The sequence below is a fragment of the Musca autumnalis genome, unplaced genomic scaffold (genome assembly GCF_047663935.1).
Source record: "Musca autumnalis isolate F117 unplaced genomic scaffold, ASM4766393v1 scaffold_5, whole genome shotgun sequence".
NCBI classification, from domain to species: domain Eukaryota; kingdom Metazoa; phylum Arthropoda; class Insecta; order Diptera; family Muscidae; genus Musca; species Musca autumnalis.
This window is the reverse complement of record NW_027412088.1, coordinates 104,055,237-104,071,098: the sequence shown is the minus strand read 5'-3', so window position 1 is coordinate 104,071,098 and position 15,862 is coordinate 104,055,237. Positions and strand designations below refer to the sequence as shown.

The 15,862-nt window shown below is 36.3% G+C and overlaps 1 protein-coding gene across 1 annotated transcript; it reads right to left on the bottom strand.

Annotated features, from left to right (window-relative positions):
• Positions 1–12,009: 12,009 nt before the first annotated feature.
• LOC141404645 (troponin C-like) lies at positions 12,010–14,760 on the bottom strand. Its single transcript, XM_073988161.1, has 4 exons — positions 14,632–14,760; positions 13,499–13,793; positions 13,265–13,396; positions 12,010–12,251 (listed from the first exon to the last, which is right to left on the bottom strand). Exons 1-4 carry the CDS (start codon positions 14,647–14,649, stop codon positions 12,223–12,225), a joined length of 474 nt encoding a protein of 157 aa, XP_073844262.1. The 5' UTR covers positions 14,650–14,760; the 3' UTR covers positions 12,010–12,222.
• Between the last annotated feature and the right edge of the window lie 1,102 nt (positions 14,761–15,862).

Here is a 15,862-nt window from a genome sequence, read left to right as displayed (position 1 = left end):
AACGCATGTATTTAGGGAGTTTTAAAAATTTTGGGCGTTTGAACTGAGAAAAATGTTGATTAGGATTTAATATCAAAAGTTTTGCGGAGGAGATACTAAAAAGAATGGATCTCCAGCCACTACATATGGTACCATAGGGGTTTTTTAGAACTTCAGGGATGTTTGCTCAAGAAGTATGAACTTGCCCCTGAAACAACTTTTACCATCGCAATTGAGGCAGCAATGCAAGTTGCTTCAACAAAAATCAAAGTGATTCGAAAGCAGGTCTTAAAGTGAACATGTATCCGAAATTTTGAGTGGGAGGTACCGGATGGAGTGGACAAATATAGTCCATATTTGAACCTGATCTATATCTGGTAGATATATTAGGATATAACTTTTGTGGGGGAGGTACCTGAAGGAGTGGACCGATATGGCTTATCTTCGAACTTGAACTATGTTTGGACAAAATATTACTAAGGCCAAACTTTGGACCGAATCGGCAGACCTGTTCGAGAGTTATTTTGCCCCCCAACCTCCTCACACGGTGTCATAGGGGTTTTTTGCAACTTTCAGGCTATTTTCTCAGGAAGTATGGACTTGCCCCTGATGAAACTTATACCGTCGTATGGAGGGCAGTGAATACAAGTTGCTAAAGCAAAAATCAAAGCGATTCGAGAGATGTTCCTAAACTGAACTTTTCCAAAATTTTGTGTGGGAGGTACCCGACGGAGTGGACCGATTGAGTCCATATTAAAACCTGATCTAAGTCTGGTACACGCTCCACGATGGGCAAAGTATTACGGTATTTTGCCGTTTTTAGCTACATTTTCAGACCGATTTAGCTATAATTTGACATTTAGGGTTCTTAAGTGTCAATAAACTTATATAACAAAAGTTGTGGACATAGGTCCACGTTTTGGTATAGCCCCCATATAACGGTACCCCCCGATTTACGGTATTTTGCTGTTTTTAGCTACATTTTCAGACTGATTTAGCTATAATTTGACATTTAGGGTTCTTAAGTGTCAATAAACTTATATAACAAAAGTTGTGGACATAGGTCCACGTTTTGGTATAGCCCCCATATAACGGTACCCCCCGATTTACGGTATTTTGACGTTTTTAGCTACATTTTCAGACCGATTATATAATTTGACATTTAGGGTTCTTAAGTGCCAATAAATTTATATAACAAAAGTTGTGGACATCGGTCCACGTTTTGATATAGCCCCCATACAACGGTATCCCCCGATTTACGGTATTTTGCTGTTTTAAGCTACATTTTCAGACCGATTTAGCTATAAATTGACATTTAGGGTTCTTAAGTGTCAATAAACTTATATAACAAAAGTTGTGGACATAGGTCCACGTTCTGGTATAGCCCCCATATAACGGTACCCCCGAATTACGGTATTTTGTCGTTTTTAGCTACATTTTCAGACCGATTTATCTATAATTTGACATTTAGGGTTCTTAAGTGTCAATAAATTGATATAACAAAAGTTGTGGACATCGGTCCACGTTTTGGTATAGCCCCCATATAACGGTACCCCCCGATTTACGGTATTTTGCTGTTTTTAGCTACATTTTCAGACCGATTTTGCTATAATTTGACATTTAGGGTTCTTAAGTGTCAATTAATGTATATAACAAAAGTTGTGGACATAGATCCATGTTTTGGTATAGCCCCCATATAACGGTACCCCCCGATTTACGGTATTTTGCCGTTTGTAGGTACATTTTCAGACCGATTTAGCTATAATTTGACATTTAGGGTTCTTAAGTGTCAATAAACTTATATAACAAAAGTTGTAGGTCCACGTTTTGGTATAGCCTCCATATAACGGTACCACCGATTTATGGCATTTTGACGTTTTTAGTTACATTTTCAGACCTATTTAGCTATAAATTGACATTTAGGGTTCTTAAATGTCAATAAACTTAAATAACTAGTAGACATAGGTCCATGTTTTTGAATAGCCCCCATATAACGTTACCGCACGATTTTAGGTATTTTGACGTTTAAATTCACATTTCTAGACCGAATTAGCTATAATTTCATATTTAGGGTTCTTAGTGACCAAAGAACTTATATTCGAAATAATTATGAACGTAGGTCCATGTTTTGGTATAGCCCCATACAACCGATTTTCGGTATTTTGAGAATTTTACCTACAAGTTTTACCGAAATATCTGTAATTAGAACATTTGACAGTTGAAATTCTTAGTGGTCACCACACCTCTCCACAAAAAATTGTCAAGAAAGATCGATGTATTGATAAGGCCCCCATATAACGGTACCTCCCGATTTTCAGTAATTTGATGATTTTAGCTACAATACTAAACCGAACTAGCAGTAATTTGACATTTGAAGTTCTTAGTGGTCACAACACCTCTCCACCAAAAATTGTCAACATAACTCCATGTTCGGATATAGCTCCCATATAACGGTACCTCCCAATTTTCAATAATTTGGCAATTTTAGCTACAATTTTTAACCGAACTAACTGTAATTTGACATTTGAAGGTTGTAGTGGTCACCACACATCTGCATCAACAATGTTCAACATATCCCCAATATAACGATACTTCCCGATTTTCGGTACTTTGAGGATTTTACTTAAAATGTTTAACCGAACGTAGGTCCATGTTTTGGTATAGCCCCAAAACAAACCTCCCGATTTTCCGTACCTTAGCTTTATTTTTTGGACGAACTTTTTGTAATTTGAAATTTAAAATCCAACAAAAATTCTGCAACAAAAATTGTTCATTTAAGTTCATATTTTCGTATAGCCCACATACCCCCGAACTAGCTGTTAATGACATTTGAAGTTCCCACGTTATGTACAGATTTTCGGTATTTTGAGGATTCTAGCTACAATTTTTAACCGAATTAGGAGTTATTTGACATTAAAGGCTCCCATCAAAAACTGTTAACATAGGTCCATGTTTTATAATAACCTCTATATAACGGCACCTCCCAATTTCTCGCCCACCAAAAATTGTCAACATACATAGTTAGATATAGGCACCATAAAAAGGGCCTCCCGAATGAAGCATTTTATGTACATTATCTGACATTTTAACGTACCCACTTAAAGTTGGGGACATGAATGAAAACTAATTATTCCATTTTAGTTCAGAATATTTTATGGTGGAGGGTATGAAAAGTTCGGCCCGGCCGAACTTAACGCTTTTTTACTTGTTAATATTTAATTAATATTTAAGATATAATAAATAACGTTGTAATTGACAACTGGGGTTTTAGCGTTTTTTTTTTTTTGAGAATTTAAGATTTTTCAAGCTACTTGTTATTTTCTTAAAATGAGTTGTTAGCCGCTATTATGTACCCCATGTATTACACGCAGAGCAGAGGACAACATGGAGAAACAAATATTCAAAAGTATAAATTTGAACTCATAGTAGTTTCCAAATAATTAGATATTGCTTTAGCGGTTAAAATTGCTAGCAATTGGTCTGTTCCAGAACTGCAAGAATCTACTAATTTTTACTACTATCTTCGATAACATAAAGGGAAAATTGTTATCGTAGTAAAAATTAGTAGATTCTTGCAGGTTCTGGAACAGAGTAAATGTTGTTATGGTATCGTATCAACAGAGTTTAGCTCAATCTATTGAAAAATTTAAACAATTGAACGGAACGGTCCTGACCGGCTTTAAGCTGGCAAAGCCCAGGATCTATCTTGGTCCCTCTTTCATCTCAAGTGGACACTGACCTCCCCTTGGTGTCTTCTAGAGAACTGCCTTTAACACCCGTTAAAGGTAGTGAGCTAACATGTGCCGCGCGTTCACCCTTAAGAACGTTAAAAACTTGGTTTTGGGCGTCGGCTTAGTAACCCTCCCCTAGAAAAAAACAGCCTACTATAAAAAACGAAAGAAAAGAAAAACAAACCCCTCTAAAGTTGAAGAACCCCGCAAACGTTTTAAGGACCATGATCTGCGAATCTGCACCTGGAATGTTCGCACTCTTTGTAGAGAAGGTGCAGTTTATGCAATGACAGATATACTTGTACAAAACATGAGTTTGGCTCGGATTTGTAGACAGTTGGAAATTAAAACATCTGGTCTCCAGCTTCACTCCAGTGAATGAACGACTTGCTACAATACGGATAAAAGCAAAATTCTTCAACATTAGCTTTATCTGCGCTCATGCTCCAACCTAGGACAAAGACGAACAGCCAAAAGATACATATATTCTATGAGCGCCTAGAAGAAACACACGACCGTTGTCCCGCCTATGACATTAAAATTATTCTAGGCGATTTTAATGCAAAAATTGGAAAGGAGAATATCTTTGGCTCAACAGTCGAGAAATTCAGTCTCCACAGTGAAACATCTGACAACGGAATGAGGTTGAAAAACTTTGCTCCCGCAAAAAACGTGGTAGTTAGCAGTGCCAGATTTAAGTATCTCGACTCATAAGGGCACCTGGCTGTCTCCAGAAAACAAGAAATCAAATTGATCGCGTTGTGATAGATGGGAGACATTCATGGATGTACGTTCGTTCCGAGTAGCAAACATAGCCTCGGACCACTACCTTGTTGAAGCAAAGGTACGTACAGACACAACACGAAAGATATAGTACGGTTGCATTAGAGTTTTTTTCCGGGTTGATATTTGCGCTATGGAATTGACATTTGAAACCCAAACCCACTGGGTTAATCCGGTTAAGTGTAACACGGGTATCCGACATCGGTAAGCTGCAATCACAACAGATAGCCTCAGCATATTCCACTCAACTGGCCCAATTGCTTAATCAAAGCACTCCTCGTCCCGATAACATATCAGCACAATGGCAAAGTATTGCCCATTCCATGCAAACAGCCGCAAAATCCATACTTGGATACCAGATACCTCCACCGCTGCTACCGAAGAGAAAAATGCGGCATATAGGGCTACTCTATAGTCAGTAGCAACGCGCAGCGCACGAAAGAGTTATCGGGAGAAAAGGAGAGAGGAGAAACGTCTTTTCCGCAGGAGAAAGAGAGAAATGGAAAAGCGACAGTGTGAAATAAATCGAGATATAAAGGAGCAAGAATGAAGTCCGAAAGTTCTACCAAAGAGTAAAACATCAAACTGATGGATTTGGTACAGGCACATCCTCCTGTAGAGACCAGCAAGGTAATTTGGTAACTGATACAGATAGTGTGCTCAGGATATGGAAAGAACAAACTGTTGGTATCCGATAGTAGCGAAGATGGCGAAGATACCACAGATCCAATCCCAGAAGATGGTATTGAATGTATACCGCCAAGCCAAGATGAGGTAAAGTCAGCACTAAACCGGCTTAGGAATAATAAGGCAGCAGGAGCCGATGGCTTACCAGCCGAGCTGTTCAAAACCGGAGGCGACACGCTGATAAGGTGTATGTATCAGCTAGTTAGCACCATCTGGCAGAAAGAACGCGTACCCGACGATTAGAACCTGAGTATCCGGTGTCCCATCCACAAGAAAGGAGACAAGACTTTATGCTCTAACTACAGAGGCATACGTCTTCTCCCTATTGCCTATAAGATAGTGTCAGGGATATTATGCGAACGACTAAAGTATCCAAATCCTGGAGAAGACCCAAGAGATGCAGATCCACCCCTACCACCCTTTCGCGATTATAAGGCAGACTTCGACAGCCCCCTACGCCCAAAGGTAATCCAAGCCATCTCTGAACTTGGTATCCCCGGAAAGCTCATTCGGCTTTGTAAGATGACTTTAACTGATATTAGGTCCTCAGTTAAAATAGAAAAGAACCTCTCCGAACAATTCAGTACTAAAACAGGTTTCAGACAAGGAGACAGCCTTTCGTGTGACCTGTTCAACATCCTGCTGGAAAAGGTTATACGAGATGCAAATGTCAAAATAAATGGCACATTCTACAGCAACAGCCACATGTTACTTGCTTAAGCTGATGACATTGACATCATGGGACAATCAGTAAAGGAAGTAACTGATACATTTAAGACGAAACAAGTAAAAAAGTATCAGTCGGCTTTGCCGACAGAGATATACCCTCAGCCTGTGTATATTGAAACAATTTTTTTCCAAAAAACGCATGTATTTTGGGAGTTTTAGGAATTTTGGGCGTTTGAACTGACAAAAATGTTGATAAGGATTTAATATCAAAAGTTTTGCGGAGGAGATACTAAAAAGAATGGATCTCCAGCCACTATATATGGTACCATAGGGGTTTTTTTAGAACTTCAGGGATGTTTGCTCAAGAAGTATGAACTTGCCCCTGAAACAACTCTTACCATCGCAATTGAGGCAGCGAATGCAAGTTGCTTCAACAAAAATCAAAGTGATTCGAAAGCAGGTCTTAAAGTGAACATGTATCCGAAATTTTGAGTGGGAGGTACCGGATGGAGTGGACAAATATAGTCCATATTTGAACCTGATCTATATCTGGTAGACATATTAAGATGTGTAAAGTATGGACCAATTCGGCCACTCTCTTCAAGAGTTATCGTACGCACAATTTTTCCGAACATTTTTGAACTTTTGTGGGGGAGGTACCTGAAGGAGTGGACCGATATGGTTTATCTTCGAACTTAAACTATGTTTGGACAAAATATTACTAAGGCCAAACTTTGGACCGAATCGGCAGACCTGTTCGAGAGTTATTTTGCCCTCCAACCTCCTCACACGGTGTCATAGGGGTTTTTTGCAACATCCAGGCTATTTTCTCAGGAAGTATGGACTTGCCCCTGATGAAACTTATACCGTCGTATGGAGGGCAGTGAATACAAGTTGCTAAAGCAAAAATCAAAGCGATTCGAGAGATGTTCCTAAACTGAACTTTTCCAAAATTTTGTGTGGGAGGTACCCGACGGAGTGGACCGATTGAGTCCATATTAAAACCTGATCTAAGTCTGGTACACGCTCCACAATGGGCAAAGTATGGACCAAATCGGTTACACCCTTCAAGAGTTATCGTGCGTACAAATTTTCCGAACATTTTCGAACTTTTGTGGGGGAGGTACCGGAAGGAGTGGACCGATATAGCTCATCTTCGAACTTAAACTAAGTTTGGACAAAATATTACGAAAGCCAAAATTTGAACCGAATCGGTTCATCCCTTCGAGAGTTATCGTGCGCTCCAGCCAGCCAGACAGACAGACAGATAGACGGACGGACATTGCTCAATCGACTCCAAATTGTCTGAAACACATTTCGTCCAAACATACTTGGGGTCTAAAACCATTATTTCGATGAGGCACATTTTGCCCGTATGAAAGTGTATATACCCTTCATAGCCTAAAGGCTGAGGGTATAAAAACGAAGTTGATGGTGTCGACGCGCAATGCGTCCATAGAGCTAGGATCAACAGTGGAAGTTGGTTTCTATAATTTTCGCCTACCTCGGCACTGCCATAAACACAACAAACAACATCAGTTGTAAAATGAAGAGAAGAATTGTGTTGGCCAACAGATGCCACTTTGCCTTAAGTAAGCAGTTTAAAAACAAGGCCACATCCCGTCAAACAAAATGTGGCTTCGATGTGGCGAACAAATGGGAAAAGATATGTAAAAAGCGAAGCAACAAAATGAATTGGAGATCTTTTCTTAGTTCGGCTTGTTGAAAAATATTCTGTTATGGACCAGCTAAGTAAGTAAGTAAGAAAATGCACCCCTGGCGATAGTATATTGAAATAAATTTTTATATCTTAATTTATGTAGGGAGAGCTTTTTACGATATTAACAAATGGAAGAAATGAAGCATACTTTAAGGCAGATTTTCAAATTCCTATGAATGTATTTACAAACATACATATGTACATATATACATACATAGTTTGGTAACATGCTACCCAGTAGAGTAGGTGATTGTTATCCCCAAAAATTTGTTAATTTTTATCCTTGAGTCAAGTTTTAGCAAGTTTCCATTAGTCCTTTATGAAAGGATCGGCCAAATAAGCGTGTGCTCTCTCAAAGTATATATATCAAGGTTTAGAAGATGAGTTGATATAAGGAGGTGGTTTTGAAAATGTGTACTCATGTTACGAATAGTACTAAATGGTACTACATTTGGTACAATTTGAATTTGGGCGAACCGATAAACTTGGAATTCTGATTTTTTTTTTTTATTTTTATTTTCAAAAAGTTCTACATACATATTATTACAAACTACATGCCACGAAGCTTTGCTATCTTGTATGTGGGTATAACTATTATAATGTTTTATGTATATATTTAGCCTAATAGGCTGTAGACTTCAATGTTCTCAATTTTTTATATAGTGTTTCTTTATTAATTTGCTTCTATCATGCTTATTCTTGTCATTGATTATGTCTTTTGCCAATTCATTTAATGTATGTATAATAGGAAGTGCGACAGAGAGTGAGTATTTTGCGTAGTCATTTTTGAATTTCGGGACAACGTATTTTCCTTCGGCTCTTCTTCTGGTATTTCGATCTATTTTCTTCGCTATGCTTCTGTCATCCATGAATTCTTTTACTATGGTTATTGAGTAAAGTTCCTTTATGTTTAAAATTTCCAAATTTCTGAAGATTTGTTTTATATTGATTTGTTGTTCATATAGTTGCGTTTGGGTTTTTTGGTTAACAAGCTTAACAATTCGATTTTGGGCAATTTGAAGCAGTCTGCAACATCTTGCATTTCCCCACGCCGTGATTCCATGCCTAAGATGCGATTCAACTAATGAAAAGTAGGCTTGTTTCAGGACATAGTGTGGCGCTGCGTTGCCGAGATGATATAATGCGTAAGCTGTTTGCCTCAGTTTCTTCTGCAGATGTTCAACATGCACTTTCCACTTAAAATTGTCGTCTTAATGGACTCCGAGGTATTTATATGTTTCCACCAGCTCAATTTTTGTACTGCATGTTTCACCGCTTTGTTGGTGAGATTGGATTTGATTGTTTTGTAGACATTCTGTGCTGTGTTAAATAATATCAATGATTGGATTGTTTCTTGCCCTGATGTGCATAATTTTGGTTTTAGATGCGTTTATGATTAGGCCGCTGTCGTGGCACCATCTGGTTATTATGTTGAATTCATTTTGTAAAGTTTCTATTGCCGTGTTAAGTGACTTGTTACAAACGATAATGGCTGTGTCGACGGCGTATGTAAATGCTGTACTGTTTTTTAGTTGATATATCATTTCGTTTGCGTAAATGATGAAGATAATTGGGCCCAATTTGGAACCGTGTGGGACGCCGTACGTAGCGTTTGGAATTACTATTACTGTTGAAGTTTGAGATATGGAGGTAGTTTTCGAAATTAGTACATATGGGTACGAAAGGTACTAAATAGTACCAAATAAGGTACAATTTGGATTTGGGGAAACGGATGGAGCTGGAATCCTGAAATTTAGAATTAGGATTACTGTCGGAGTGTAGGATAGTGGTATTTTGGAAATTCGTACTTTTGGGTACGAAAAGTACTAAATGGTACCAAATTTGGTACAATATGAACTTAAGTGATCTGATAGAGCTGGAATAGTGAAATTTGGAATTAAGATTACTATTGGAGTGTGGGATTGGGATATTTTTGGAAATTCGTACTTATGGCAACGGAAGGTACTAAATTTGTACTTGTGGGTACAAAAAGTACTGAGTGGTACAAATTTTTGTACAATTTGGATTTGGGTGAACGGATATAGCAGGAATTCTGAAATTTGGAATTAAGATTACTGTTGGAGTGTAGAATTGAGGTAGTTTTGGAAATTTTTGGTTATGGGTACGAAAAGTACTAAATGGTACCAAATCTTGTACAATTTGGATTTGAGTGATCGGATAGAGCAGGAATAGTGAAATTTGAAATTATGATTACTATTGGAGTGTGGGATTGGGATACTTTTGAAAATTCGTACTAATGGTTACGAAAAGTACTAAATGGTACCAAATTTAGTACAATTTGGATTTGAGTGATCGGATACATTTGGAATCCTGAAATTCGAAATTATGATTACTGTTGGAGTGTTGGATAGAGATAGGTTTGGAAATTCGGACCTATGGGAACAAAAATACTAAATTTGGTACAATTTGGATTACGGTGATCGGATGCAACTGTAATCCTGAAATTTGGAATTAAGATTACAGTTAGCGTGTAGGGTTGTGGTAGTTGTGGAAATTCGTACTCATGGGTACGAATAGTACTAAATAGTACCAAATTTGGTACAATTTGGATTTGGGTGAACTGATATAGCTGGAATCCCAAGATTTGGAATAAGGAGTACTGTTGGAGTGTAGGATTGATAAAGTTTTGGAAATTTTTAGTTATGGGTAGGAAAAGTACTAAATGGTACTAAATTTGGTACAATTTGGATTTCAGCGATAGGATACATTTGGAATCGTGAAATTCGGATTTAAAAGTGCTGTTGGAGTGTTGATAGAGGTAGGTTTGGAAATTCGTACTTTGGATACGAATAGTACTAAATGGTACCACATTTGGATTTGAGTTATCGGATGTATCTGGAATCCTGATATTCAGAATTAAGCTTATTGTTTGAACATAGCACTGAGGTAGTTTTGAAAATTTGTACTTATGGGTACGAAAAGTACGAAATGGTACCAAATCTGGTACAATTTGGATTTGGGTACTAAATGGTACTAAATTTAGTACAATTTGGATTTCAGTGATAGGATACATTTGGAATCGTGAAATTCGGAATTCAAATTGATTTTGGAGTTGAGTGATATTATATCTGGAATCCTGAAATTCGGAATTAAGCTTATTGTTTGAGCTTAGCACTGAGGTAGTTTTGAAAATTTGTACTTATTGCTACGAAAAGTACTAAAGATTAAGGTTACTGTTGTTTTTTGGTAATAACGTCAGCTTTAGGAAATATGTACCATATATATACGAATACCAAATCTGTTGGAATCGTGCTAAAACCCACTTTTATGGATTGGCATCGTCCTCATTTTTGTTATCAAGAGCTAGAGCTACAATTTTGCCAAAGATCCAAAAATGAAAATCCAATCGGTTTCCGAGATATGAAACCAACAACTTATAAACATAAACTGAGATTAGCTGGCTGTAGACGAAGCCCGAACATTTTTGAACTTTTGTGGGGAAGGTATTCGAGGAAGTTAGCCGATATGACCCATCTTCGAACTTAAACTAAGTTTGGACAAAATATTACTAAAGCCAAATATTGAACCAACTCGGTTAATCTGTTCGACAGTTATCGTGCCAGACAGACAGACGGACTCCAAATTGTCTGAAGCGGACCATGAGGCACATTTTGCCCGTATGAAGATGTATATACCCTCGTTAGAATAAATGTTGAGGGTATAATGATAATCGTTAATGCGCCATTGGGATTAGCCTTGTCAATGACTGCTATGCGGAGATTGTTTGGGACAATTCGTCGAGCAGCATTGTCAACATGCTTCGGGTAAAACGAGTATGGTTTCTGCGAGATGGTATACTTCAGATTATCCTTGCTCGCCTTCTCAGACAGCCGATCTTTGATGTTGTTGACGCTGTCACAGACCCTTCCGTTTTGATTTGGGAGATGTATGTCCGTGCAATTTGAACATTCTATCTTACACCTTTTTCGTGGACTGGCCATAGTATACTCAAGTTCAAATCATCAGGCCTTATTATTCTTCAGCTGACTGACTGATGTGCAATATACATTCATTGTCATATTCAGTTATTAGCGCTGAGTAATCGTCACTGCTGGTTACCAACAGCTTGAAAAAGTGGTATTTCAACCAGCCATCAAATTCTACAATACTGAGGATTTAAGCGATTTGTATTATTTTTTCCTTGACAAAATCATTCTTATATAAGATTTTGGATCTAACAAGTTCACTGTAACCACAGACGACTGTATTTTAATAAGAATTATTCAAATTTAAATTTAATTTAATATTATTTCAAATAATTCGCCTCTAATAACAACCACCACTAGCTAGCTAATTCTGAGTAATACGAAATCATTTTCACATCATTAACACAACTCATTTGGATCAGATCCAATTTGTATGAACTGTCAATTGCGCTTTATATCATCAAACAATAGAAGAATCAAACAAACAGCAGAATTTTTATGTAAAAAAGAAAAATACAAATTTTTGTTTATTTGTTTGTAATTACATTATGTTGTTGTTTTTGCTTGTTGTTATTATTATACAATTAAATAAAATTTGACTATGTGTTGTTGTGTTTGTGTTGGAGTTGTTGTTGTTGTTTCCGTGTTTGTTGTGTATATTGGATGAGAATGTTGTTGTTGTTGTTAGCAAACAAAATCAAAGAATTTATTCGCCAGTCATCATTTCCATGAATTCTAAAAAGAAAAAAAGAATTGAAAAAAATTAGAATAAAAATTTGAAACTATTTCTATTTGTGCGTTTTGTGTGTGAGAGTTTTTCTTTCAACTATTTTTAGTTTTTATTATTTTCTTTTTTTTGTGTGTTAAGTTGGGTGGCCCTCTGACATTACGTATCCATTTATTTATTTATATGTATATATGTGGTGCTGTGTGGGTGTTTAAATGTTTTCCACGATTTTTCCTTGGCGGGGGGATAAAAATTTTTTGGTGCCCAAATGCTATGTTGAAACAACTATAAAACTGAACCACAAATATCTATGTGACCCTCTTAAAAATTATAGTGTTTTTAAGTATTGCCTTTGTTGCTTTTTTTTTGGAATATGAATTTATTTTGTTGCTATTTGTTATGGATATGGGCAATTTGTCATGTTGATATGTACATACATATGTATGTTGCTTCTATTTTGTCGTTTCGGAAATATTATGCATATGTATTTTTCACGAAAATATTATCCGCGGCAGGGGTAAATGAAACTTCTGTTTACACTGAGTATTGAAGAAGTATTTAGAAATTTCCGTTGGTCACATTTGACAGTGCATGACCTTACGACCCAACGTCTCCTTGGAAGACGATAACATTATAAAATATTTGTAAGAAAAAAAATTTGTAATTTATAAAAAATGCGCAATTTTACCTATAAAAACATTTGTTTAGCGCCATTTTTTGGCAATAACATTTCGCAAAGTTCACAGCCCAATACCCATTGTTTCATCCACTTAGCGCTACTATTTTTCGAAGACATATTCATTTGACAAATATCCATCATGTGTCAACTTTTTGCTGTCATTTAAAACAGACCAAACAAATTTTCAAAAGTTAACAGACATTTGGCAAAAATTTTAAACATTTTTTGCAACTCAACAAAGAAACAAAAAACACCCACAGACACACACTGTCAGTTAGTTGTCAGACATTCCACTCTGACATAAAATACTAATTAGCTGTTTGTGACAGTCGATCTACTCACCATCGAAATCAACGGTACCGGAACCATCAGAATCGATTTCTTCAATCATAATGTCCAATTCTTCATCGGTCAATTGGTCATCCAATTCGCGCAAGATTTCACGCAAACAGGTGGTGGGAATATAACCGTTGCCTGTAATTAATAATTTTAAATAAATAAAAATAAATACAAATTTTATATATATAGATAATAATTTTTTTAAATAAATAAATAAAAACTGCTTGTTTGTCGTACCTTGTTTATCATACAGACGGAAGGCTTCGCGCAATTCCTTTTGCATAGCTTCAGCATCTTCTTCAACAATGAATTTGGCAGCCAATTGGACGAATTCTTCGAATTCCAAACGGCCAGATTTGTCTTCATCGACTTCTTCGATGAGTTCTTCCAAGATCTTCTTGTCGAAGGGTTGACCCATCAAACGCAAGATATCGGCAACCATATCGGTGGAGATACTGCCGCACTTTTGGCTGTCGAAACTGTTGAAAGCCTTTTGCAAAACGGCGATTTGCTCAGGGGTAAGATCTTCATCCTATGGAAATAAACAGATTAAAAAAATAGAATTATTATCTTAAAATTTTCAACAGTTGGTTTTAGCTTTCCAAAGAATTTTAAATATGTCCCGATAAGTTTAAATAAATTCAGAGATTTAACAAACAATTTACATTTTAAACAGAATGAATAAAAAACTACTTGTTTTATTTTTAACAAATAAAAAAATTTTGAAAATCAGTCTTTTTTTTTGTTTTTTATTTTGGTTAAAATACAACACAATATTGTGAATGGAATGTTTAAATTGAAGTTGAAATTGCTGTTTGCAGTTAAGTCCAGCCTACTTTAGTTTGATCGCTAACTTAGCGAAAATATCGTAAATTCATTACTAATTTTCCACTTTAATATTCCACTTCAGATTTTGAAAATATTGCTTCATCCCTCACAAAAAAAAAACTTGTAAGCCAAATCAAAGATTGAAGAAATAGGAATGGTAAAATAACAAAATTAGTAGATTCTGCCGAATTCCCGAATAAAATACAATTATTGTGACTCTAGTGATAATAATCAGTCAGTTTGCAATTCCATTGATGATTTTTTTTCTTTTTAACTATTTAACTGTGGACTAAAAATCCAAAATAAATTTTGAACAAATTCTGCACTTGAATTTCTTTTATTTACACAGTATTTTTTCTTTATTCCTTTAGCTTTCTATAACTCATTTTGACTTTTCATTTTTAACTCCATCAACAACTCCAATAAAAGTTTCACAAAGTTTTTCCGTTTTCCTTATAATACACTAAGTTTATCATTCTTTCTACATTTTCCACAACGCTTTAACATTTTCGTTTTCATTTCGTAGTATCCTTCACACTTACAATGAATTGATCATCCATGTTGGCGGGTTTTAGTTATTTGACTTGAGTTTAAAAGAATTGATCACCGATGTGCCTCTTTGGCGTTTGTTGTTCAACTAATTTCTTGATTTCTCCTCCGCTAAGAGGATGAATTTTCTAAAGATCTGAAAATGTTCCACCACCCCACCCCCTTCAACATAAACATATTAATCGCACACACACATGGAAATACTTATACGTTTTCCCAATGCGAACGCAACAATAAAAGAAAAGTTGTGTTGAGTAGAGTTCGACATTCCAAAAACAAAAGATTTTTTTTCGATACCCAAATATATTTCGTCAGAATTTTGTCGAAAACAACAACAAATGCGTTTTGGCGTCTTTCATTACTTTTTTTGTTTTAGGCAGGGGCGTAATCTATTAAAAGGGATGAAGTCAAATGAATGGGACTCAGAATGAATTTAAAGAATTGGGGGCCATAACGAAAATACGCACGCCGCAAAAATCCTGTATACACAATGATAAAATCGAAAAATTACCTCAAGGAAATAATGATTTTAGACCTCACATACAGTTGCTCACAAAAATAGGTTTTTTACCTTTCAAGAGACTAAATTGGAAGATATAAATTTCAACGAAAACTACAAGTGGCCCGATTTACGATTTTAAGAAGATAGAAGATATATATGTTATTCCGTTATCCGTTATCCCGGTGACATGAAAAGTTTTTTATACCAATTTTTAACTATTTGGTCCAACTTTTTAGAGCATACTTTCCAAAAATATACTTCCTAAAAAAAACAAGTAAAAAAGTATCAGTCGGCTTTGCCGACAGAGATATACCCTCAGCCTGTGCAAATTGAAACACTTTTTTCACAAAAAACTTATGTATTTAGGGGGTTTCAAAATTTTGGTCGTATGAACCGACAAAAATGTTGATAAGGATTAAAGTTCAAAAATTTTGCGGAAAAGGTACTTAAAGGAATAAACCGTCATAGACCATGGGGGTGCCATAGCGGATTTTTACACCATTCGGGTTTTTACCATCGTAATTGAGGCAGCGAAGTATAGTCCATATTCGAACCTTATCTATATCTGGTAGATGTTATGAGAATGTGTAAAGTATGGACCAAATCGGTCATTCCCATCAAGGGTTATCGTGCGCACAATTTTTCCGAATATTTGTGAACTTTTGTGGCGTAGGTACCTGAAGGAGTGGACCGACATGGCTTATCTACGAACATAAACTAAG

Coding starts and splice junctions, on each gene's coding strand:
- LOC141404645 (XM_073988161.1), bottom strand. Junction 13,397..13,498: donor CCGTCTGTATGATAAACAAG/GTACGACAAACA, acceptor TATTAATTACAG/GCAACGGTTATATTCCCACC. Junction 12,252..13,264: donor CGGTACCGTTGATTTCGATG/GTGAGTAGATCG, acceptor TTTTCTTTTTAG/AATTCATGGAAATGATGACT.